Below are 27,696 nucleotides of genomic sequence, written 5' to 3'. Positions count from 1 at the left end.
TTTGGGGTCAATAGGAAGCGTAGATGGGGAAAACCTAATCCCCATTTTGTAAAACTACCCGGCGTACGTGGCGTTATCTAAGAGATTGGGCTAAGACCTTTGTATCGGCCCAATTAGATAAAATTATTAATGGGCTTTCTTTCAATTCAAAGTTAGGAATGGGCCTTTTAGACCCCTTCCTTTCGCCAAAGGTACGAATCAGAGATTCTCAAGATTTTGCTTCGATGGACATCCAGGAGATTCCTATTGTTTTGAAAAAAATGAACATTCCAAACTCTTTTGTTAGTGAATATTAAACGGAGATTATAACATTACTGCACTTAAATACCCACTAAGATTTATATATTATAATATTCTTCCCCCATTAAACAAAAAGGATGCTATGGTCAGTTTCGTAGTGGTGTAGTTTTTAAAATACAAAAATAATTACTATTAAAAGAGCTGTAAAAATAATTAGTTGCAAAAAAGAATCGGTTACATATTTAGTAAAATTTATTTTTAAAAGTTTTGTGAATTTTAAAAGCAGTTATGTGTTCAGTAAATCTTATTATTAAATTACTGTAAAATCATAAATAAGTAAAATGGAAATGATGTTATATAAAATTAAAAAATATTTATATAAATATTTTTTATTATGTATTTATAAAAACTAATAACCAAAATAAATTATTTTATTTTATTAATTTTATTTTTTAAATTTTGTTATCTCAATATAATTTAAGGATGACAAAATGTGAGTTGGGTTGGGTTTTTTCAAGACAAAATCCAAGCTCATTTTGGGAGAAGTAAGGGTCAGGCCCAATGCAGACCTAGGCTTTCACTTATATTTTTAAGGAGTAAATGCTCCTTAAGTCTTTATATTTCTTAAAAGTGTCCGTTTAATATTTATATTTTAAAAAATAGTTCAAAACATTCTTGTAATTAAATATATTACATTGTTACTCTTATTTTTTCCTTCCTTTTACAATAATACCCTTCCAACAATATTTTTGACATTAATGGACTTATGTGTAAAAAATAAATTACCAAATTAACCAATAAATAACAGTTCAAAATAACTAATATTTTTTATACCTAGCCAACAATCATTTAAAAAAAATTATAAACAAATTAATATTAGCCAATTTAAAGTAACGTTTAATATCCTTACAACAATTTTACTTATAATTATTTTATAAAAAATTACTTTACCAAATCAATCCTCAAAGTAAAATAATCATATAAAAGTTTGTGAAAGTTTTTATGTTATTTTTAAAATTAATATTGAAAAATTATCATTTTTTTTCTTTTCACTAATATCCCTAAGAATATTGTTGTAAGAGTATTATTGTAAAAAGAAAGAAAAAAAATAAGGATAAGAGTATAACATATTTAATAGTAAGGTATCTTGAGATATTTTTCAAAATATAAGGACTAAACATATGTTTAACTCAAAGTATAAAGATTAAACAAGCATTTACCATATTTTTAATTGTAAACTTACAATGAGTTAATAATCAAAAAGTTGTTATAATCAACAATAAATTAAAGAAGATGAATATTTCAAAATAAAATAATAAATAAAGAAAATGAAGGAAATAAAAATTTAGAGATCTAATTTTCTAATATTGGATTCTCTATTCTGGCAGCCTCTTTATTAATTAGTGTTTAAGTAAGAGTTTAGCACAGTAGTTTTAGATACTTTGAATCATTCTTGATTTATAAATTAGGAATTAAGTTTTTATTCAAATTCTAATTTGTAAAAAAAAAATTTCCAAATAAAAAGGTCACGCCTGGCCTCGTTTTTTTTTCCCTCTTAAGCTCTTTTTCAAACCCTCATATGGAAGGTCAGATCAAAGCTTGTGGGTGTGGGGCATGTCGATCTACGCTTTTTCACCTATCCTAATATAATTAATAATGAGACTAATCTCTTTCCATTTATTGATTTGATTTTGTAATTGTATGAGGATAGCTTTAGATTTTCATAATACATATAAGGATATCTATAGATTGTATTAAGTACAAACTTGATCCCAAAATTAAATTTTGAAAAGATATTATTTTCTTACTTTCTAAAATTTGTTGGAGGATGAGTTAATTTTGCCGAAAGTCAGTTTTTTAAAAAATTATTAAAACAATAAAATTAACTTTTAACTTTTCAAAATTATGTCTGAGTCTCTTGAAAACAACCTCAAACAAGTCTTAAATATGCATTTCCAAAGCACATAATTATTTAATGTAAACATATTAAAAATATTTAACTAACAACTACCATAAACACTTCATAAATGAATGTTTGGTAAATGAATAACCTTGATGAAATAAGAAAATTTTCGGTTCCAACTTAAGCCAATGTAATGAATTAATAATCTTGCTAAATGCATAAGATAATAATTTTTTTTTCCTTTGGCAACAAAGAAAATACAAAATTAATAATTAATCAAGTACAAAAAGTACTAATAACAAATAATTCATAAAATTTATAATATTAAGGAGTTTTTCTTAATGATTTCAATTTTCTAAATTTAACACTTTTTAAAGTATGCATCTAATGATTTGAGACTAAAAATAAAATTAATGACCAATGTATTTGTAGAGTTTTTATTTTGTATACTTAAGCATTTGAAACACTTTATCTTATATGGCATTAAGTCTAAAAAGCATGTACATCAATTTTATATCTATGGGCCAGTTTGGGATTACAATTATAAGTTGCTTCTGCTGTGTGGATGCAATAAATTGTTGATTAGAAAAATAGATGGATGTTTGGTAGACTATATTGTTGCAGTTGCTGTGAGTTTGAAAATTAATGTATATGTGTTTGGTTAATTTGATTACAAAATTTTTGTTTTATTATATAATGACCAAAATAGATATAAGTTTAAATTGTTTTTTTAGTATATTTAATAATGCTCAGACATGTCCTTTTTTTTAAATCACATAAAATTACATAAATTGACAAAAAAACTCAACTAAATAAAATCTAATGAACTTCATAATTTGTTATATAAAATATGAAAAAAATTCATCCTAATACATAATGTAAATAAAATAAAAAAGTAATATATATTAAATTCACATTAAACTTGTTACAGTAAACATCATGACAATAGAAAAAATATAAATAGATCAAACATTAAAAGCCAGGGTTATGAAATCGGTTATAAAAGTTATGGTTAATTTTCATGTGAAATTATTCGTAATTAAAAAAAAAAGCACATAACTATATGTCAATCTTTTTTAATCTTATAATACTAAAGTAAAGTAAAATATAAAAAATATTTATTAGATTAATACTTTGATACTGGAGAGAATATATAGTAGTTGTGTTGGTAATTTGATTGTGGTGGTAATATAATATCTAATGGTTTATATATTAGGGTGTATGGAAAAATAACACATAATTATTTTTTCAAATATTAAGTTTATAATAAGAAATTTAAAAAGGTGTGGTAACTTATTCAATAAACTATTTATGAAAAGCAACCCCTACATGCTTTTAAATGCTGATGACAACTGTTAAAATGAAGAAAATTATGAAATAACTAACTTATTGAGTTTCAATATCAATCACAAACGCGGTGTTTGTGCATTATACTTACATTCATTTTTAGATTTCTACATATGAGTTCATAATATATATATATATATATATATATATATATATGATAACTTTTGAAATTCTTAAATATTAGTAAAAGAAATAGCATATGTACTAAGGTGATACGAGTAATTAAAATATAAAACTCATCTTAAATTAATAAAAATACATTTATTGATAAATTAATAAATTATTAATTCATTAATAAATAGATAACCTTGTTAAAATAATATTATTCGGACTATTACAACATTATTTTTATTGAAATTTTACTCTATTTTAAATTTTCACATAGCCATCAATATCGTAATTGAAGGAGCACAAATTTACATTCACACGTATTTTTGATTTGTGGAGAACTTGTAACACGTGTTGAACTTGAATCCGGCGTGGTGGGTACCTGAAAAAGGCACTTTGACGCCCAAGTCAGTGTTTGATTTTAAAGTCTAATGGAAGTAAGAACAATAAACAAGATTAGAGTTTTTTTTTTGGCTTAGGAGAGATCCCCCTTTTTTTGGTGAGATGGTCTCTATTTATAGTTGATGAATGACATGTCTAGGGCTTTGCCTTGGTCTCTCTCCTTGATGACACGTGCCACCAACTATTATTGCACACGTGGACGTGAACTTATTCATAGGGAAATAAATATATTTATTCTGGACCTACGTCATTTATTCTGTGCCTATGTGCTTCCCTACTCCTATGATCTTGGGTGTGGTTCCCTCAGGCTCCGGAATCCCCGAATTAGAATCATTTTTTACTCTTAGTTATTATCGTAAGTCTCAGGGGAATTTTGTTCCATTGTTACTTTCTCCGAAATAGATTGAATATAATTTATTTACTTATTTGATTTTTTGGGATAATTTTAAAATATAAGTGTGCAACCCAAGAGGGGAGGTGAATTGGAATTTTAAAAATTATCCTAGCAAATCCACACAACAAGCAATCTAATGTCTTAATAAAAATTGAAAGCAATAAGTTCAATAAAAGCACAATAACTAATGAATAAGGAAGAAGAGAAACAAACACACAAAATTTTACGTGGTTCGGCAATCCCTGCCTCCAAGCAATCCAAGCTTGATGATTTCACTATCCAAGCCTTTCCAAGGCTTCAACCGTTTACAATTGACTTCAAAGTGTTAATGAACCTTTACAACAAAGAGATTATCTCCCAATCTCTTCACTCAAGTGTCACACACTCAAACTCTTATAATTAAGATGAAAAAATGAATTATAATAAAACTCACTCAAAGAGTAGATATTCAAAAATGAAGAACAAGAAATGATTCAATGTTTTGTGATTTACAAATTGAAAGCTCAAGATATCCCGTGTGCTTTTTGTTTTTGCTTGTTGGAGAGCTTGAAAATGAATTGGATTTGAGTTTTTATAGTACGAGCTCAAAAACTAGCCGTTATGCACATTTTGGTCGTAACCGGCTTGCCGTTTAGGAATCCTGTAAGCCGCTTTTATGTTACCGTTAAGGCAAAAATTTGAATTTCAGAATATTCGGCATGCCGCTTTTCATATCCGGCAAGCCGCTTTTGAAATCTGGATTGCCGCTTGCGAAATCTGGTAAGCCGTTTATGCTCTAGAAGCTTACTGCCCAAAATCCAGTTTGCCGTTTACCATATCCGGTAAGCCGCTTGCTAGAGTGACTGCTGCAGTGAAATATTTTTTAAATTTATAGTTTGAGCTCAAAACTTTATAAAACTATAGTATGGCCCAAAACGTTATGAAAACTTTCAAATAAACCCAATTTCAGAATTTCTAAATAAATTTTTGTCAATCCCAAAACTTTTTGAAATTATGATTTCACCCAAATTATGTGAAATTATAAAATGACCCAAAATATTTAAATAGTTTCAAATAGGTCCAATTCCGTAATTTTAAAACAAGATCAAAGGTTTTAAAATACTTTCATGTTAGTCCAAAATACTTTCATTCCATAACATCGTTTTCTTAAAAAGCACAATTCATAAATCTTTGTTTAATCAATACATGTGGTTTGTTATCATCTAAATCAATATCTATAGCCATATAGGCTAACAAGTTCTTTCTTTTTTTTTTACACTTGGCGTAGTTTTGTGCCTCTAAGTTATGGTACATACAATAATTTATTTTAAAACAAAAGCAAAGTTAACTTTAATGCAGCGTAAAAATGATATTAGATGTCGTCTAGTGTATGATTTGAAAACTCAAGAAAAAATAACTTTCAAAGAGAGAAAACGTCGAATTAACGACGAAGATAAACCCAAATGAGAATAATCCAAAATATTATTAATGAAAATCTTAAACATATTACCATAAACTATGAATAACAAATCTATATATACTAATAGCTGCTTAATCATAATCCTTCTCAAATAAGATAATAATCTAAAATCCTAATTAAACTAAAATCACAAATATGATTCAAGTAAGTTTAATAAAATAAGATAAATTCTAATAAAATATTAAATACCAAATTAACTCAAAATCTAGAGTTCTTAATTTATTCTACTTTACATGCTTCCTACATCAATCTCTTCCTCTTTAAAAAAAAATATACTTGAGTTTTGCTAAAAACAATAGATAATTCGAGGATGAAACTTATAGTGAATGATTAATTGATCTTGAAATGCGAACATGTAGCACTTTGTATTAACGTTTTTTGAAATTCGAAAGTACTAAAACTTTAATTTCTTTTTGCTTTTAACTTTTAAGTATGACTCTTCTAAAAAAATTGTAGATTTGTACAAACAAATTATTAGAAGTTCTCTTTTAACTTTTTCCTCATCTTACTTTATGTATTTTACATTCAATTTCTCCTTTTGAGCTAGGTGTTCTTCAAGTACAACTTGTTTATCTTTCATATAGATAGGCATAATCATATCAACTATCTAAAGATCTGTAAGAATGATTTGCTCAGTTTCATGAATAATTGGTAAAATCATATCAACTTTACCATCTTTAAAAACAATTAGTGCCTTTTCACCTCGATCTTCTTGACAATTTTAACTATCTTGTTAGATATAAAACTCAAGTCAAGAATATATTGCACTTATTTATTGGAAATATTAGGCTCATTTGAAATCTCTTCAAAAGAGGCTTTCATGACATTCTTTTCTTCTCATGATGAAACTAGTAAAAATTGTTTTTCCATGCTAAAATCTTGAACTTCAGAATCTTGGATAAATTATTTGTCACTGGGGAGTGTAACGGTTGAATCATAAACAATCAAAACATCTTCGATAACTTTAGAATCCAGTATAGTATCTTCTTCCAAATGGTGAGTTATGATCTTTATTGGCATCAAACGGTCGCTTTTAGATATTAAAATTATTCTGCAAGGAGAAGTCCTTGATGGGATCTTGCTTTGATTTTGAACTCTCATGCTATAATTTTGGTAGAATGAATCTATTAGACTACCGATCTTTTCTTCTTTGACTTTTATGATGCTCTTACACTCGTTCAAATCTCTTTAGTGCTTGTTTTCTCTCTTTGTGTCTCTTCATTTGCATTTTAACTTTTAAAGCAACTTTAATCACATTCTAATATTCATGAGTGGCAACAATTTGTAATAAAACTTGTTTCTTAATATCAGCACTTAATCCTTTCACAAATTTTGAAATTGTATCTTCATCATCTTCAGAAATATGCACACAACAACGATAATTTTGAAGTTAAGATTCATAGAATTGAACAGAATTTGTACCTTGTTCACACTTTTCAAACTTACAATGGATTGTCTGAAAATGTTAAGGAAGAATAAAATAAGCATTTATCTTGCTTTTCATACCATACCAAGTTCGAATCTTGTCTCTTTATGTCAAATTCGTGTTGCTGTAAAGTTTGCCCACCATTATGATGGATGACCCCATTAATTTTAAGGGCACATATTTGACATGTTTACCCTGTGGACAAACATTTCAAGAATATCTTCAATTTTGAAGATCCAATAAAAAATATCCTCAGCATTAATAAATCCATCGTAATAGAAAAGATCATCATCATCTTCTCTATATCTCATTGTACCACTTTTTTTTTAATTTTAATTTTCTCTCTATTTCTTTTTTGTTTTGGTTTTTTAGGGGTTTTTATAAGAAAAGAAAACTTAGAGGGCAATAATGAAACTAAAGAAAGTATTGGGTAAAATTATAATTAAGTAAAAGATGGTGTTGCCGATGACGGTGGTTGGAAAAAGGGGCGAGGGTAGATCTGGAAGATTTGATGGTGCTAAAGTGTGATGGTGGTGGTGATGGCTTGACTTATGAATTGATCGAAAAATTGAATAAAAAATTGTGGTTGGTCTTGGTTTCGTTTCCAACAACAGTGAAGCAGAGCGGATCTTAGTTGGAAAGAAAAGTCTAATGATGGGAAGTAATTTGGTGGTGGCGAACATTAATGAATCATGGCAGAGGGTAGCAAATTGAGCAGTGTTCCTGGTGGTGGTTTAACGGCTATTTGGGTAGTGTTTAGGCTGCTACGGTAAAAGAAGAATAGTGGCAGTGACAGCTGTTTGTGGCAGCAGTCAACGAGTTTTTGTTTTTTTTTGGGTAAAAATTTATTTAGTCTCCATATTATGAGGTTAGTGTCTATTTAATTTCTGTATTTTTAAAAACACCTTAAAATATCCCTGCTACTAAATATTGACACTTATGCCATTATTTTTTATTATTTTTAACTTATTTTTACAATATTATATTTTTACAATAATATTTTTTTTTGGATATTAATAAAAAACTAAATTATCAAATTAAACTCAAAAATAAAATAAAAACAAAAAAAGTATATATTAATTTTTGTAGAAGCTCACGTATGTCTAAAAAATTAATATCGTAAAAAATTACATTATCAATTTTTTTAGAAAAATTAATATTTTAACTCAAGAGTGTGTTCCACAAAAATTAATATATATATTTTATTTTATTTTATTTTTTGGTGTTAAACTGGTAATTTATTTTTTTCTTTTTAATAATGTCTAAAAAAATTATTATAATAGGGTTATTTTTTCTTTTTAATAATGTCTAAAAAATTATTATAATAGGGCAATATTATAAAAATAAGTTAAAAGGAACAAAAGATAATGACAAAACTGTCAATAATTTAATGATAGGAATAGTTTGAAGTATTTTTAAAAATATAGGGACTAAACGGACACTAACTTTAAAATATAGAGACTAAACGAGCTTTTACCTTTTTTTTTTTTTTTCGCTTGGTGGATTTAATGGAGGGTGGAGGAAGGATTTTGTGTATGGAGGATGGTTGGTTGGTGTTAAGAAAGCTCTACTACTTGGTACAAGGAAAAGCTCTAACACACTTCATGTAACACGGAAGCAAATGTTAAATAAACTTAATAAAATAAGAATTCATGATTTATTCTATTTTATATCCTTCCTACGCCGGACTTTAAAATTGTGAATTATGAATTTTTTTTTGAAAAAAAGTGGATTATAACTGCAAAAAAACTTAAATAAGTACCGCGATTACAATTATACCCTTACATCTAAATGTACTCCTTCCTTTGACTAAGCCAATCTTTTGAAACAAGCTTCATTCATGCTATATACATATATGAGAAGTATTACACTGAAAAGAAACTACAAATTAAATTAAAAAAAAAAAAACCATAACATGAAATATTCAAATTAAGCATGTTGGAAAAGTAATAATTACTGCGGATACTACTGACACTACAAGCAAGTCCAAACTTCATATAGTAAAGCTGTAAATAAGCTACAACTGATCTCGTTAGATAGCTGCAGCTGCTGCCTCAACACAGGATTTGCTCTGAACCTTATGAAATTCCAGGACATTCCTAGCAGCTCCAATGACCACTTGGCCATTGACGTAGTGCTGGCGGCAAACAGGCATGTAGACATCAGCTCCACCAATAATTTCAGTCTCTGTTTCCTCTGTCTTTCGCAAAGTAAAGAATGCCCGTTTGCCGCAGAGTTCACAGCGAGCGGTCAACTTGGTTACGGTATCAGCAAGGGGTATTATATCAAGAACTGAACCAAAGCTCCTTCTGCAAAATGCAAGTGTGGGTTTCCGTTAACAAACGAACCAAAAGGCTGCTAAGAACTGAAATTGGAAACTTTATCATCAATATTAAACTGCACCTCAAATAATCACCATCAAGGCCAGCAACTACTACAGTTTTCCCATCATGATCTGCGGCATTACAGCAGAATTCATATAGGTCTTCGAAAAATTGAGCTTCGTCAATGCCAATCACATCAAGCTGTCCACATCCAAAACAAGAGAAACATCCATTTTATGTCAAATTCCGGAGAGAATCCAGATTTTTAAACCGCTATCTAATGAATAATGAATTGCCCAGAAGATTATAAAAAACAGGGCATTTATAACCCAGTACCAACAATCCAATTCAGATTCGGTTTTAAAAAATCACCAGCATTATAAAATAAGCGGAGAATTGAACATCACTAAACTCAAACTAAAACTATTTTATTCGAAAATTCCATAGACAATTTTAAAGGGAAATCAAACACAATAACATAACCAAGTGAGTGGCAAAAACACTCTTGTTAATTTTTTTTTAATACTCAAATAATCATAAAATTAATCAGATCCAGCAATACAATTAAAAAAAAGTAGTGAATAAATTTTTTAATATAAAATCTTTAAAATGACCTTCGCGTAAGCATCATCTCCGAGTTTCTGTCGGAACGACGTCAGTTCCGGTAGAGCCCAACACGGAAGCTTAGCCCCATCATGAGTCACCACCGAGTCAATCGCGTATCTCGTGTCCTTGCTCGATTTTATCATCGCAATATTTCTGCACACAACCGATTTATTGAAAAGAAAATAAAAGAAAAAAGAAAATCAACTCAGAACTCACAAAGAAAATATATAATTAACAATTTAAAATGGCGAACCTGCCATTGTCGCTTTCGGATCTGATACGACGGAGGAGCGCCGTGGTTTTTCCGGCAAACATGGGACCCATGATGACGTGGATCTCCCCGGAATTACGGTGGGGCAGTCCCACACGGTCGCGGCCACTATTGACCTGATTCGTGGTAACTGCTGCGGGCTTGAGGTTGGAGGCCGCCATGCTGATGCGAACGACGCTGTCGTGTCGGGGTCACGAGAAGGGAGAGAATTGAATAGCGAAGAGAAGTGGAGATGGTTGATTTTGAAGGAGTCGTTGAAGTTTGATTTAAATAGGAGATTCTAAAAGAGTGTCGCGTAAGCTTTGTTCTTGTATTCAGAGCGAGCGGGGCGTTTGAATTTGATTGGTTTTAAACTTTGGAGGGAACATAAATTTTGTTTTAATTGGAGGGAGCGTAAGAGACGGCACATAAACTGCGACGTCGTTTTGAGACACGTATTTTAAATGCATGGGCTTCAAGGATCAGAAGTCGATAAGCCCACGCATGCTTTTAAATTAAAGATTTTTCCCTTTTTGGAAATTGCGTGTAATATTATATATATGTTAGTTCATTTTATTAGCAATAACCTACGTGCTCAATTAGATGCATTTATATGCATAAAAAGGCACTTTATTTACATTTATCGATGAATGAAGCCATTGTTATGATTTTTTTTTTAATTATTGAACAATATTTTGTCACTTCTCTCAAGTGCCATGTCTTGTCATTTGCCAAATATGATGAGTTCATCATTCACTCTTCGCATGTTTAGAAACCTTGGAGATGGCCAATAATTTATTGGGAGCCAAATTAAATAAATAAGTCTTTTTATACATAATTTATATTTTATACATATATGAAATTGTGATTAGGTGCATGTCATTCCGCACATGTCAAGATTTCATTATTTGCGCTTTAGGATGTAGCCAATAAATTCATAACACGTGGTCTATTGCAGACAATAATGTTCAATGACAATATATACCTAATTAGATTTCTCTAAATTAATTTAAATTTATTTGAATAACAACTATTCTTATTAAAAAAAATGTAAACATATTTGTAAAAGTCAACAATTTGGTTTTTGGGTTAACGGGTTTGTTGTGTTATGTGAAATTTGCTAGTAAATATTATATAATTAATGCATCATCAAAAAACTCATCTAATTTTACTATCTAAATACTTATTTACTTAGTTACCTATATCACAAAAGGAAGAGTGAAAAAATAAGTTGTTTCCTAAAATATTTTTCAAATAAAAATAAGCTTATATTATTTTAATTAAATTTTTTTACCAAATTTAATTACCTTCATTTTTTTCAATAATGTAGTCAAAAATTTTCTCTATAATAATATAATAAATAAATAAAATATTATTTAATAATATAAAAATCACTTTTTAATATTAAAGACAGAGAGTGTATAACTAGGATGACAAAAATACCCAACACACGTAGTACAAAACCACAAGATGACTTCCTGTTTCTAGCAATCACAAGTTGAAATTAGAAAGCATAGACATTCATCAAAGTACGTGTGCCATCCGATCAGATACCAAAAGTAAACTTAAAGCAATCATATAATTGCACGATGAGAATCAAGGGGACACAAAAGCATTTCCCTTCGCATTTTAATTTAATGAACGTGTGTCGCATTTGCATGTGATAAGAGCCCAATTCTTCGATGGCCGATCACGACTAATGGTAGGCTGGAGGCCAACCCACTAACCTAAGCCAGAGGATGATAATAAATAAAATGTCCAAAATAACCTAAGCATTTGTAGCTATCAATTCGAAATGACAAAATTAACCTTGGGTTAGTCGTGTGATCATGATTTGTATAAGGGTTTTTTGGATAATGTAAATTTAGAAAATGGGAAAATGAAAGGATATAGCTGGAGGATCTTAAGACAGCTATCTAGTGGAAAGACCAAAGTGCCTTTCGTGGATTGCACGATCCCCATTAGCTTGCATTGCTGCAATAATATTCTCATGTGTTTGATAGCATCTATTTTTTATTATTATGAATTTTTGTTTTTGAGCTTAAATTTTATTTTTGTAATCTATCTCAAACTCAATTTCAACTTCACATAATCAAAGGTGGCTTTAAATATAAGTAAACAACTCAGTGGCTTAAAGTTTCAAATTTTAAGAATGATTAATAATTCTATAATTAATAAACAACCATAGATTTATTCATTATTGATCTTTCTAAGAAAAAAAATTAAATTCTTTACCTTTTCAGTTTTATAAGAAAACTTAATTATTTAACGTTAGAATCTTTGACTTTTAGTATTCCTTTCAATTTCTATTTAAAACCTTATAATCTCAAAAATTAGTGGATGAAAAAATTTCTTACTCACTTCCGTACAAAGAAAAGTTATTACATTTATTGGTTCATTTAAAAAAAATTAATTTCTTAAAATACAAGTTCATTTCTATTATCTTATCATCAATTTATTATCTCAACTTTCTCTATACTACCAATCTAAATATTTTATTTAAAAATAATATTTTTCTTGTTTACTTGTTTGTTATATATATATATATACACGTCTCGTCTCTGAACGAGTACTGACCCCTTATAAACAGATCGAAAGGTTACGATTCACTCCAGTGCTGCTTGCTGGTGGAGCTTGGGAGTATCTCAATCCCATTTATGTTACAACCACTGAACAAACTTAGTTCACGAACATGGTTTATGCGCCGCTAATGTAGCGGCTTGTCGAGCATTTGACAAACTCACACCATCCATTTCAAATAGGATTTTGTCCCGTGGACACACGAGCAATCCAACCCGTAGGATTTCCTTTTCCTGTTCACGAACATGGTTTATGCGCCGCTAATGTAGCGGCTTGTCGAGCATTTGACAAACTCACACCATCCATTTCAAATAGGATTTTGTCCCGTGGACACACGAGCAATCCAACCCGTAGGATTTCCTTTTCCTCTTCATTTCTTGACTATTTTTTGAAATTTTATTTTTGAAACTTTTAGGATTTTTTATTATTGTTGAAATTTAAGAATTAAAGATGAAGTTACTTTTGAGCCCTTTATCTTTCTTTTAATATTGAAATTGCAGAATAAAAAGAGGTTTTATAAAATAAAATAAAAAGCGCGCCTAAGGCCCCAAATACTCTAAAGTCGGCCTTGCACAAAATCTTGTGACAATTATTTATGATCCTGTAAACTAATTATTACAACTTCACATATTACTGTAATATGATCAACATTGCTCTTAAAAAAAGATATTAATATAAAAAATGACAAATTATTATTTTACAATTTGATCTTAAAATTATAATTATTTTTGCATTTTGACACCTATTAGTAATCAATATTATTGTAAATGATGCTCACTCAAAGATTGTGGTCCCCATTGTGGATATGTGAAAAATATTATTTGACATACTATTAAACTTCCTACATTTCATTTGTTACCTTTTTCAGTATAACCGAAATTTACATGAAAAACATGATGATACTAAATAAGTAGCATGAAAAAATAGATTGATAAAAATTGTAAATTTTAAAAGCATACAAGTTTTTTTTTTTAAATAAAAAATATTAACTGAGTTATAATCTAATTAATTGAACTTTTAGCTCTACATTCATTGCTAGGAATTTATCAATTTAAAAAAATAATCTCGATTGTGTGACTTCAAATGGTGTATCTTTGCTCATATATATATATATATATATATATATATATATATATATATATATATATATGGTGCAGATAGGTAAGTAAATTGGGAAAAGGGCAACATAATATAAAACAAAAACAACATTTGTTTTAAAATAATCTATGACTATCATGTAGACCTCTACAATGAAACACATGGCTCGGTGATAATATAAAATGTGCCATGGCCCATGATAGATCAAAAACAAATCCAAAGTGTTTAGGCTTTAAGGGTAGCTTGCAATAATAATCTTGTATAAATGCTTAAGCATACATTGAAGAGTTGAGCATTGGATAATAATACATTTACCAAGTGAAAATTTAATCTTCAAATTTCAACTGATGTGATATACACGTGACTCTCATATATATTATTATGTGTACCTAAAATAATGTAACAAATATTCACACATTGCTTGACAAATAATAATTTATAATGTTACCACTAGATATACATCATAAAATTTAGACAAGGTATTATTGTAAAACCAAATCCGTAATCTTTAAGAAAATTTGAAATTTGACCATATTTGAACTATTGAAACCTTTTATGGCATCAAGTGAGAATCATTTTGCCAAAACTTTTTTTTTTTTAAATAAAAGGGGGAAAAAGAAAACAGTGGAAAATTAACAATTAATAAATGTGGGGTTTAGCCGTTTAGCCCCTTTTAACCTTAAACCCTTTTTAACCCTACCAAATGAGCAAGGCTCAAATCTGCTGTTATTTGTTTCAAATGAAATTTTCATAAAGGAATTATAACAAAGAAAAAGACCAAATCTTTTCATAAATAGCTACTCACCAACGACAAAAGGCTCATAGTCAACCCCTCAAAGTCAACAAAATCAATGGACAACAAGCATTGAAAAGTTTACAATCAAAGATAGATGGAATCCAATGGCTAATTCTTAGTTGCATGCAACCTGAAGCTCTATGCATGCATGCATTGCGTCGTATTTATTTTTATCCCAATGAAGTATAAAAAAGTAACAAAATGAGAGAACAAAGCTAAACAACTACTTTCCAATTTATCAACCACATCCAAAAGAAAAAAAAAAAGAAAAAAAGAAAATCAATTTCCATTTTTAACTTTTTAAAAGCATTTCGCTTCAAAATTATGAATTTCCATAAAACTCTATAATAAAAAAAAAACACATTGTACAAAAAAATTAAAATAAATAAAATAAATGAGTCTCTCTATATATTCTCAACACCAAAGCTTGTCTAACCTTCTCTCTCTATCTGTCACATGTCTCTCTCTTTCTCTCTCTAAAAACCAATACATCATCAATTTAGATACTTATATTTGGATTGCAAATTGTTTGGTGAATGAATTTGCATCTGTTTTGAATCCAAAATTTTTTTTAAAAATAAAAATCAAACACAATTGAACTTTGAGATTGTTTGGGTGGCTTCTCAGAGGAGGATGAACATGCCTCCTCTTATCAGATCTTAGTTTTTTGCAAGATTTGGGCATCTGGGTTTGCTTTGATTGGTGGGTTATTGTGAATCTCGGTTCAAGTTTCGATCTTTGATTAATTGTCATTTTTTTTTAATGCTGCAAATGAATTTGTTTCCGGGCTTTTGTTCTTATTTGCTTTTAATTTTCTTTTGATTGATGTAATTCCAGGCTGGTGCTTAATTCTGAGTCTGTTGATTGATCGATGAAGGATCTGTTCACTGTAAATTGAATCAGAAGATATCTGTATTGTAACTCAATATAAATTGTGTGTTTCAGGTTGTTCATTCAATAAGGTATTGTTTTTATTTACTTGATTGATTGCACATTAGCATTACACCTCCTTTTCTCTACTTCTGATTTATCATTTCCATTGTTTGATCAAATTGTGATAGAATTGTGAGTTTCTGATTGGATCCAGTGTAAAATATGAAGCAGGAGATTGATTGTATCAAAAAGTCTGTTTTTATAATGAATTCAGTATTACTATGATTTGCACTTGCTAGATTTTGTATTGATGGAGTGTTTTTAATCATTTTGAGTGCAGAAACAAAATGCAATCTGATAATGGAAAGTTATTTATTGGTGGAATATCTTGGGACACCAATGAGGAGCGTCTCAAGGAGTACTTTAGTACTTATGGTGAGGTGGTGGAGGCGGTGATCATGAAGGATCGGAACACAGGGCGTGCCCGTGGATTTGGCTTTGTTGTCTTTGCTGATCCTGCTGTTGCTGAGATTGTCATTCAGGAAAAGCACAACATTGATGGGAGAATGGTAAGTTATTAATTTCTGAGCAGACCTTTAAATTTTTTACTATGTCATCATCTTTGATCATTATCTCATGTAGGATGGAATTCATTTCCTATAGGAGTTATGAATCCGATATTGTAATTGCAGGCATTCGTTTAATTCTGGTTCTGTGTTCAACTAAATTTCAAATTCAGCCAAGAGTAAAAGTCATGCCTTCTCCTCTTATGCATTTATTCATTTATTTTTAAAATGACATCAATTATGTTCTTAATTGATGGATTTTTTAATTTATTCATTTAGGTTGATTCCGAGAGTTTGATGATCTCTTGTTATTTGAGCTTGGTTTTCATGTGAATTCTTTGCCACCAGGTTGAGGCAAAAAAGGCTGTTCCTAGGGATGACCAGATTGTGCTCAATAGAAGCAGTGGCAGCATTCATGGTTCTCCTGGTCCAGGCCGCACACGAAAGATTTTTGTAGGAGGTTTAGCATCCACCGTCACGGAAAGTGACTTTAAGAAGTACTTTGATCAGTTTGGGACTATCACAGATGTTGTGGTGATGTACGACCACAACACCCAGAGGCCAAGAGGCTTTGGTTTCATTACTTATGATTCAGAGGAGGCAGTGGACAAGGTATTGCTTAAGACTTTTCATGAATTGAATGGAAAAATGGTTGAGGTTAAGAGAGCAGTTCCCAAAGAGCTATCACCCGGTCCCACTCGCAGCCCGCTTGGAGGATATCACTATGGTCTAAGTAGGGTCAATAGTTTCCTTAATGGTTACACTCAGGGATATACTCCTAGCACAGTTGGGGGCTATGGACTTAGAATGGATGGTAGATTCAGTCCAGTTGCTGGTGGACGAAGTGGGTTTCCTCCGTTTGGTTCCGGTTATGGAATGGGTATGATTGAGCCAGGATTGAACCCAAGTTTTGGAGCTAATGCAAATTTTAACAGCAATCTCAGCTATGGAAGGGGTTTGAGTCCTTATTATATTGGGAATCCGAATAGGTATGGTAGTCCTCTTGGTTATGATGGAGGTAATGGAGGAAACACTTCCTTTTTCAGCTCAGTCACCAGAAATTTGTGGGGAAATGGGGGCCTTAACTATAACTCGAACAGTGCTAGTTCCAATGCATATATGGGATCGGGAAGTGGGACCATTGGAGGAAACACCTTTGGCAATACTGGAGTCAATTGGGGTTCTTCAGCAATTTCTGCTCAAGGTGGAGGTAATAATGTTTCTAACAGTAATGCTAATTTTGGGTATGGAAGTGGAGATAACAGTTTTGGCTTGGGGGCCGGAGGATATGGAAGAAATCCTGGAACTACTTTGGCTCAATCATCATCATTTGCAGCTTCAAATGGTGGTTATGATGGAGTCTTTGCAGACCTATATGGCACTGGCGGCGGTAGCGGTTCTGTTTATGGGGATCCAACATGGAGATCATCATCATCTGAACGAGATGGTTCAGGTTCTTTTGGTTATGGACTCAGTAGTGGCACTGCCGATGTTTCAGCTAAAAATTCTCCTGGTTTTGTTGGTGGTTATAGTGTTAATAAGAGACAGTCAAATAGAGGTAAGGGTTTCTGTTTATCATCTTCCTGCATTTGCTTGTTCCTTTTCCTTTTAGTGCCTCCCAGAACTTTATCAATGTAGGAAACTTTAGTTGAGATAGTGTAGTTTTTAGAACATTATGAATCTTTGAGAAAATTATGCTTTTGTCGGAGAACATTAAAAAACTTGGCAATTTTTCTTATTATTATGTTTCATTATATTGTTTTCAGTTTGCACTTTCCATTTTTGCTCACTAGTTTGAGATGACTGTCTCTCTATGAAAAATTTGAGTGGATTGATGACTTATATGAAGATAAATCGTGATCTTGATTCCAAGAATTCTTTTAAGTTTTTATTTTATCATCCTACCAAGAGTTGTTGTCAAGTGTCTAGGTCAGTTGATGATTGGTCCTGTTAAATATAATTTAATGATAATATTATCCTACTTGTGTAGCTCATAGTTGCAGCTGAGAACCTCTTCTGCATTAGGCGAGACATGATTCTGATGCAACGAATTCCTTAATGTGTTTCTTGGTCCTGCCTTGTGGACTTTTTAAGTATTCGTGAAGCTCTGCCTCTTTGAACCTCTATCTCCGAGTTGGCAGTTATTTCCTATTGCTTAACATTGTCTTATTTAGATTTGTATCTCTGATAGTGCATTATCCTTTATCTCTGTCTTCTTTTAATGATGCTCCGTTAAACTGAGAATTTCTACTTGCCATGATAATAGAACAGATATGTTTACTGAAAGACGATTATTTATATGAAATATTTCTAGTTTGATTGAATTTTAAAATAACCCTTCGATTCATTATTGGTTCAGTGGTCAAATTTTATTGAACTGATTGTGATCATATAAAATTTCAAGATTAAAATTACAGCCGTTGCTCTGGAGAATGTTTCAGCAATAAAGTGAAGAAAATAATTATCATAACGAAAGATAGAATTCTTCTTCTTCTTCTTAGACTTAGTGTCTTTCATCTGTTTTGGGTGCCATGATGAAGGACTCAATGCAATCTCAGTATCATTAAGTCATAACTACAAAGCACTGTCTCGTCTCCAAATTCCTATTTCTGTGGTCGTGTAAGTGATTGCATTAAGTAGGATTTAGTTCTACTCTAAAAATGTGTCTGCTTATTTTGGGCATGGATGCTTCCCTGAAAATATAAGAAACAAAATGCATAGAGAAGGGAAGATGTTGGGTTCATTAAATTTGAAGAAGTATGAATGGAGGATCATTCTTAACTTTAGATTTACCCTAGGGATTTGTTTTCACATGTTGCTTCCTGGCTTTTGCGCAGGTTGTTACAGTGTGTCATGGGGTTGGCTGGCTCTGAGGTCATAAAAATTTAAGATTTGTTGTTATTATTTATTTCACTTACCATGCTCGAGGTATTGGCAAGAAAACATCTAATTATGTGGGCACTGGCCCATGCTGGAAAAGCTCAATCTCATAGATATTTGGTCAGGATCCTGCAACTAAGATTATGGGAGAATACTAAATGAGTAGTGAGACTGAGAATTTTGTATTTGAGTAAAACTCACAGACACTTGTTCCTCCTATCAAATCCATAATTCATGGGTCTGGTCTTTTACCCATCTTGCTGCAATTCTAATGTTTTTCTCTAAGACCAGGAATAAAAGGGCTTGCCTCATTAAACAATTGTTATATGTTAGTTCTTTATGAATAAAAAATGAAGATATTGGAGGTGCCTGGTTTTGGATAAAGGGATAAACCTGTCTTTCTGCCTATTAGTATTTTATGCAATCACATTTTTTAAATCTTGTTATGTTGCTGATTCATGTAGGATTCATCTTAATGGCTTCTTTTGCAGTCTGTTCAGATTTTTCTTAAGTTTTGCTAGAATACCAATGTGTTGGCTAATTAAATTACCTTTTGTTCAGTATCCTTGTTTTTGGCATGTAAAAGCATGTGTTAATTCTCTATGATTGCCCTGTATATTTAGTATCAGCAGAAGGTAAATGACTTTATGTGCTTAATTGTAAGCGGAATCTTAGGTGTGATGCTGTTACTACTATTACTGATTTGGCTTGAAGTTGTTTGTCCCACCTTAATTCCTTGTATTTTTTGGCTGTTGCACATCACTGACATATTTTATATTTGAAATGTCATGAAAAATTCTGTAACTATGGATCTAATTTTGATACTTATATTTGTCTCCCTTTTCAGGAATTGCTACCTAGGAGGATTGATTACGTCATCACAACACTATAGGTGAAGATAATCATGTGAAGCAGGTGAACTGTGAATTTCCCACATCCACTTCATAAATATGTTTCAGTTAGAAGAAAATTGTTCATCTAGAGCTAACTGGGGTGCCTCTTTTGAAGAATTAAACTTAGGGATAGATGTTACAAGGGATTTTGTGTAAGGCTTGAGTTTTGAGTTGATAGAAGTTGAAAGGGATTTTCTGTTGAGGCTTGAGTATTGAGTTACAATTTTAGGTTTTTAGTTTTTGGTATTTGAGTGAGATGTAAAATCAGATTGCGGCATATAGTCAAAAAATGTATTATGCATCTCCGGTGAGGCAGCAATACGTAACGATATAGACTATTATTATTTTTCCTTTTTTCCTTTTTCTTTTTTAGATTTTTATGTCCTGTAACGGCTCTGGCAAAATATTGTGGGTTCTTGTCAGGTATGCTTTGTTTTTTCATCATCCCAATATCTGGGTTTGTTTTTCAGCAGATTGTACCTGAGGTTCTTATTGAATTACTAGTGTGAAACATTAAAGGGGATACCCATCTAGGGTCCCTCTCAATAAGTTCCCCATATTCTGATTCTTTTTTCCCTTGGAATATTTTATGCAACAAGTAGAAACTTCATTTGTTTGTGAAATAGACTCTACTTGAATGGATTTTCCATTTTCCATTTAATGCTTTTTCCTTTCTTTTCAATTTTGATTTAATGCTTCTTCTTTCTTTTCAATGTGCTGCCACAACGCTATTGTCACAATGATTTAAAACTTGAAATCATGTTTTTTTTTTCCCCTTTAAGAGCCTGAGCTAGCTATTCTTCAGGCAAATTTCTTTTGTTATATTACAATTACTTGTGTTGGACTGTTTTTCTCTCAGCAGTCGATTGATAGATAACTCTTACGGGTAAGGACCCTATAAATTTTGGATGAAGCATTTATGTTGGTATTTAATCTCTTTTCTATTTCATCAGTTACAAATAATTTTGCTACAAATTTAAGGTGTTAAAAGACTCTGTACACGTCGACGATTATTGAAGTCATGAACAGGGAAAAAAAGAGAGAGTGAAAGTTCAGTACAGCAAGGAGGTTAGCTCCCTTCCCTATATAGATAATTGTAATGAAAAAGGCTCATGATGTGTATATAGAGACAGCTTAAAGTGAGACCAATTTGTCTGCTGTATTCATTAGCTTTGTTTTCGGATGGGGATTGGAAGAGGAGAGACTAGTAGACTATCGAAGCACAACAACTAAGAAAATAAAGCAGTAGATAAAGGGGGGTGGTGTGGAACGTGCTCCATTTTGTTTGCTTTCTGATTCTCTGTGTGGTTGATGAGATGTATCAACTTACATTCAAGTTTCAACCTTTACAGGCTGTTTGTGTTGACCGTGAGAAACACATGATTAATGCGAACGTTGCAAGGGGCGACACAACACTTTTCCTACTCTCTAAAACTTCTGGGTGCAGATTTGGAACCTATTTTCGTATCAGTTCAGTTGTGGCACGGGCCAAATATATTTATTCGAGATCTCTTGAGCTCTAACAGAGCATATTATTTTAGGGAAATTTACAAAAATAATCATAAAACTTTTGTTATTTTTACAATTAACTCTCTCAATTTTTTTCTATCAACATTAGTCAAACACATATTTTTCTCTCCAAATTACCCTTCTTTACAAACTAAAAGTAACTTTCTTTCTCTCCTTTCGTCAAAACAAAGGCAGCTTTCCACTCTTGAATTATCAACCAACGGCGACAGCAAAAGGTAACGATAAAAGTGAAAGCCGATCATAATCTATTCGGATCCAACACTAATCGGCATCACATAGTGGTATGAGTTATTTTCTGAACTTGCTCGAGAGTTTCAGTGAACTACGAGTCGTGGGTAAATCTAGCGACATGTTGCCTGTCGCACGAAGAGGCAGATTCATTGCAACTGACTATTAATTTGATAGGGCTCAAATAATTTATTTTTTTTATAATTTCAGGCTTAATGGATTCAGTTGTACTTGAATTGTGTTACGATGGTTGGTGGGAGACATTAGAGGATGGTCGTATGGAGTATGTGAATGGTAAAAATAGAGATTTTTTGGTTGGGAAAAATTGTCTGTTTGATCAATTATTGGCAAGAGTATACGAGGTGTTACAAATAAACCCTAATGAATATAGTATCACAATGAAAACAACTTTAAGGTCTAGTAACACATTATATCGTATATGTGCACTGCCCATGGATTTATTTGATAATGAAATGGTGAGGGTTGTGTTGCATGTGGCATCTGATGTAGCTAATTTTAGATGCATTCCTATATTCGTGACTACATCACCTCGAGTTCCGAGCGAAGGTATTGAGCCACATGTCGATACAGAAACTTCGTTTAGAGCAAATATATCTGGCCCCGATAATGAAGAAGAGGTATTGCCAAGGACAATATCGTTGCAGCAATATTACTCGCTAATCCACAACAATTATGACAACATTGATGATAACGGCATTACATTACAGGATGTTGGAGCAACGGTATTTCCAATAATGACGTCGTTGGAGCAACGATATTCTCCGTATCACAACAATGATTTTCGGGACAATGATGATCTTCATGATGAGACAGAGGGGGATAATGTTTGTGCAGAACCTTCTAATAGTATGGGGGGGCACTCATTTCAATAATGATGGTGATGATGGAGGAGTCGGTCCTTCGAATATTCCGTCGTTTTAGCATGAGAATGAGTGTGAAAATAATACTCCTGTGAATAACAGAGGCAATGGATATATTCCTCCTATGGTTCGATCGAGAAGGAGAATTGACCCCCTCACAAGTCTTGCTCTAATTTTACCTTCGAACATAGTTGCTCCAAGCTTTGTTAGCAGTTGTGACTCAAATGATATCAGTGTGGGTAAGCTATTTGCTGAGAAGAATGAGTTTATATTACAACTACGCAAGGTTGCCTTTAGGGATAAGTTTGATTTCAAGATTGCACGGTCTACAACGACACGTTTCGAGGCTCACTGTTGTTCGGAATCATGTAAATGACGTATTCGAGCAACTAGAAGTTTGAACGAGCAAAATGTTCCTTAGGTGGTGCGGAGAATTGACAATGTACACACTTATCATAATGATGTATTGGTTTATGGATGTCATCAAGTAAGGAGTTGGGTTGTCAATTATATTATCGTAGAAAAATATATTCAAGACAAGAGGATTTATACTCTGAATGACATAAGAGCAGATATGCAACATGAATACGGTGTTCAGTTAACATACCAGCAGGCATATCGGGAGAGAGAAATTGGTCTTGAAATAGTTTGAGGCAACCCTGCAAAGTTATACAACTTGCTCTCTAAATACTCTCACGTACTAACTACAACGAATGAGGGTACAGTCACTCACCTCGAGTAGGATGGAGATGATAATTTCTTGTACTATTTTGTAGCACTCGGATCTTCCATCAAGGATTTTATGCAGTACATTCGGCCTGTCATTGCTGTAGATGGTACTCATCTCAAGGGGCTATATCGCGGAAGCATGTTCGTGACAACATGTCTTGATGGTAACAATCAATTGTATTCGTTAGCCATTGGGGTCATGGATTTAGAAAATAATGATGCTTGAGAATTGTTTATGATGAAGTTACACAAAGTGATTGGCGATAGACCTGAGTTGGTAATTATCTCTGATCGATGCACTGCCATAAGGAGAGCCGTTCTTAAAGTATTTCACAATGCAACTCATGGCGTTTGTTTTTACCATTTGAAAGGTAACATTAAGTCAGTTTAGAATGTCCAAAGCTCTTTGAGATGAATTTGAGCCTGCCTTTATTAATGCAGCAAAAGCATATGGCCACAAGAAATTTAAAAGACAACTTGAAGGGTTGTGGATGATCCACTTGGGTGCGGCTGATTACTTAGAAAATAATGTCGGTACGTGTAATTGGGCAAGGTCTCAGTTTGAAGGTAGGAGGTACAACATACTTACCACCAATATCGCAGAGAGTGTTAATTCTTTCATGAGGGAACCGCGGAAATTTTCTGTTACTCATCTTGTTGATCACTTTAGGAAAACATTACAGCAATGGTTTTATGATAGAAAAATTGTGGTTGAATCAATGAGTACTCGACTAATAACATGGGCGGATGAAATAGTCACTGAGAGGAGAACTATAGCTGAAAGAATGATAGTTCGGCCGGTATCTCCGCATCGATTTCAAGTTATAGGTGGTGGGCTTAAGGAATGTTTGGTTGACTTGAAAAAGAAAACTTACTTCTGCAGAGTGTTTCAACTTGATCAGCTTATATGTTCTCATGCAATTGCGGCGTGTCTAACACGCCAGGTGGATTTTATTAACCTTTGGTCGGACTTTTACACTACAGAATCGTTGGCGATGACTTATGCACAACCAGTGGAGCCAGTTGGCGACGTGGCTAATTGGGAAGTTCCAGATGAAATTCAATAGATGCAAGTATACCCACTAGTTAAGACACCACCACCTGGCCGTCGTAAAGAGCTCAGAATACCATCGGCTGGCGAGGACGTTAACCGGTGGACTGTAAAATGCGGGCGATGTCATGAACTGGGCCTAATCGTAAGCGATGTAAGAATCTCATTGCGTCGACTCAAAGTTAGTTATATTGTTTCAATGATTCGTTGGTTAAAACTGTTATTGTTTTTTGTGTATTGTACACTTATATGTCATGAAATTTTATTTTATTTTATTTTTAATATTAAAATGTGAGCAAAAAAATTATATAAACTTAAGTGCGCAAATTAGAATAAAAATTCAAGTTTTAACATTCGAATTACTACAACGGTTTACAATACAATATCGTCATTAAATATGTCAATTGTAATCTTCTTTCTAAAGTACTTGACATGACTAGCGTTAAATTCTAATCTAAGCCCGAACATTAAATACGTCATTATAATGGCCAGTTCCGGGTTCTTGTTGCGGCGCGCTCTTAACTGCGATAACTTTTCAGGAGTCAGCACTCCGCAACTCAGGTCGGATGTTGTAGAAGCCAACATATTCCAACCATCGGGGGAAGATAACTTCAAGTGGTTTGAATTTCAACTTGTATCTTTTGTCGTCGCGAAATGTGAGTAATGAATCATAAATTAAGACTTTTTTTTTTACGAAAGTCTACCTGTGCTAGTACTTAATGCGCCCCGTCCAAGTTAACATGGATGAGTAACTGTATGTAAAAATTGAAAAACATGTTCGTTATATATGAAATTGAAAAACAACCAAGAAAAAGCGACAACTTGTATATTTTCATTATGGAGTATGTGAAATGCAATAAAATACATACCATATCGACATCCGTCATTGATTTGGACATTGTGTGTTGTCGCCCACAAAGATAGCAATTCAAGCAGTCGTCGAATACTAATGAATTGACCGCATAATCCCCATTGTTCCATAACTGATTTAAGAACACCTAGTACATAGATAACCAATAAATGCATAAATTAACAAAACTTAAAGGCGATAATAAAAAAAACATAAAATGTATTTATAAGTTTTGTTAGCACGTTACCCAAAAAAATGTGTCATTATGTGTGACACGTTGAACTAAGGCATTCGGATACTGCCGTTGTTTCTCACTAATCAAGCGAAAATACTCGTGAATATGCTATGGAGGAGCAGAAACATTACGATTTAAAAGAAAAAATTTATACACAAATCCACAACACTCAAAGAACTTCGAAAATATAATTACCTCATCGTCTAGCCATCCCATCGAAGCTAAACCCAAAATTATTTGAAAGAATGACCACAGGTGCTGGACTCTCCGATCCACTGTCATATCACCAGCAAACCATCGATCAAACTCAGCAAACAGACTAGAATCCTCCAATCCTCTTAGTAGATTTATATCTATACTCGTATTCATGTCAATCTCATGGTCCATGATTTGGGGTCGAGCTAAAGGCCGAACGTTCTTTCCTCGCCTGAGTGGAGGAATCATGTAAGGACTGTTATAAACATACGATGGTATGTATGCGTGGCCAAACTTATTAACGCCCGGAGGCACCTCAGTGAATGCCTGCACGCTCTCCCCACTAACATCCCCGTAGAAACTATACAATGACATGGGCATAGAAAAATTTTGATTTCTCACGTCAGTATACACTACATAGTCATTCGGAGCCTGTCCATTCGCTAAGATAAACATATTAAACAACTATCAAATTAAAAATTAAACGAACATAATTATTAAATTTAAATTTGCTCACCGCATACGAGCGTCCAGTGGGAGAATCCTTATTTGGACGTTTAGAAAATGTGTCGATAAATCCAACCGCGATTTCTTTAAAATCTTTTAATTCTGACTTCAATTCATAAACGTTACGATCAATCTTATCTAGCCGTCATCGCATGTAATCATTAAACTGCTTTGTCCTCGACTATTACAAAAGAAAATAAGTAAAACTTTAGAATAATAGTAAAACAATAATGATTTATAAATGAAGAATATCGTATATTATTTATAATCTCATAATCATGTGAGTCATCAGAGTTGTTTGTCTGCTCCTGCTGGTCATCAACAGCCACCTCATCCTCAGAAGTGTCATAACGCTGCTCTGGTGTTGGGTTTGGTATGTCGTCATGCTCGTCTGATTGCCTTGTAACAGACAACATCGCGTTGATTAAGGGTTGATGCTGTATAAAGTATCATTTAAAATTAGTAAATGAAAAGTCAAAAATTTCGATTAAAAAATTTATAGTACTTAAAGGATACCGACCTTATGAATCCAGTCTGGAATGCTTGGCATGTAATCATTCACAGTGAGCCAATATTTTCTGCTACTCTTCTTTGAATTCGGCTAAAGGGTTTGTAAAATGTCTCCCTGCCATAAATTCAATCCAAAATTTTAAGTTAGTATACATAACTTAAATTAAGTAAAGTTAAAAAAATAACTAATAAATATTACTTACAAGATGAGATTCGTCGTTGAAGAACAAATAAACCTCAACAAAGTTGATGCTCGAAGACGCCATGGGCTTCCATTGAACGATGCGGAGAATCTTCTTCTTCGTTTTCACGACCCATGTTGACGGCAAACCTCCGATCGATTCGTAAATCCAAGCCTGCAACAACCAAAGTGAAAAACCTATTAAAACAACTATCAAATATTTAATACTATAAAACTTATTAATAAACAAAAAAACAACGCACCTGAACCTCGGACGTAAAGCCGTAAAGATTGTACTTTTCAATGTTATGATCTGGGTTTTTCAACCAAGTCGTCTTAAATTTATGGTATTTCTCGAACAATGCATCGTCAAGACTCTCGTATATCATTTTCCACGACAAAAGACCCCATGGACGGTTTCGGAAGTACTGTATATCATCAACTTCGTTAAGCCAATCGAAATTGATTTGACAATGATTTTTTCTTACATTTAGTACTCTGTCCGCAAAATAAAAGAGCGCAATCTTTAATGCGTCTATATCGTCCATTGCCTCGAATTTCAACTTCTTAAATAATGCATCGAATTCCTTAAGATTGATCTTGTGATGCACACCATCAAAATACGTATTCCGTAGCCTATGCATCGTTTGGTTA

At 32.4% G+C, this 27,696-nt stretch overlaps 2 protein-coding genes across 2 annotated transcripts; one reads left to right on the top strand and one right to left on the bottom strand.

Moving 5' to 3' along the window:
- Positions 1–9,083: 9,083 nt before the first annotated feature.
- On the bottom strand, positions 9,084–10,812 carry LOC18051142 (thymidine kinase a). The gene is made up of 4 exons (XM_006447676.2): positions 10,463–10,812; positions 10,218–10,362; positions 9,683–9,804; positions 9,084–9,588 (listed from the first exon to the last, which is right to left on the bottom strand). The coding sequence occupies exons 1-4, from the start codon at positions 10,639–10,641 to the stop codon at positions 9,312–9,314; spliced, it is 723 nt and encodes a 240-aa protein (XP_006447739.1). The 5' UTR covers positions 10,642–10,812; the 3' UTR covers positions 9,084–9,311.
- Positions 10,813–15,392: 4,580 nt separating this feature from the next.
- LOC18051141 (heterogeneous nuclear ribonucleoprotein 1) lies at positions 15,393–20,704 on the top strand. Its single transcript, XM_006447675.2, has 5 exons — positions 15,393–15,635; positions 15,771–15,895; positions 16,147–16,375; positions 16,721–17,930; positions 20,100–20,704. The coding sequence occupies exons 3-5, from the start codon at positions 16,154–16,156 to the stop codon at positions 20,111–20,113; spliced, it is 1,446 nt and encodes a 481-aa protein (XP_006447738.1). The 5' UTR covers positions 15,393–15,635; positions 15,771–15,895; positions 16,147–16,153; the 3' UTR covers positions 20,114–20,704.
- The last annotated feature ends 6,992 nt before the right edge of the window (positions 20,705–27,696 follow it).

The sequence above is a fragment of the Citrus clementina genome, unplaced genomic scaffold (assembly GCF_000493195.1).
Source record: "Citrus clementina cultivar Clemenules unplaced genomic scaffold, Citrus_clementina_v1.0 scaffold_2, whole genome shotgun sequence".
Classification (NCBI taxonomy): Eukaryota; Viridiplantae; Streptophyta; class Magnoliopsida; order Sapindales; family Rutaceae; genus Citrus; species Citrus x clementina.
Note: the sequence above shows the minus strand (reverse complement) of the source record. Positions and strands in the feature narration are given on the sequence as shown.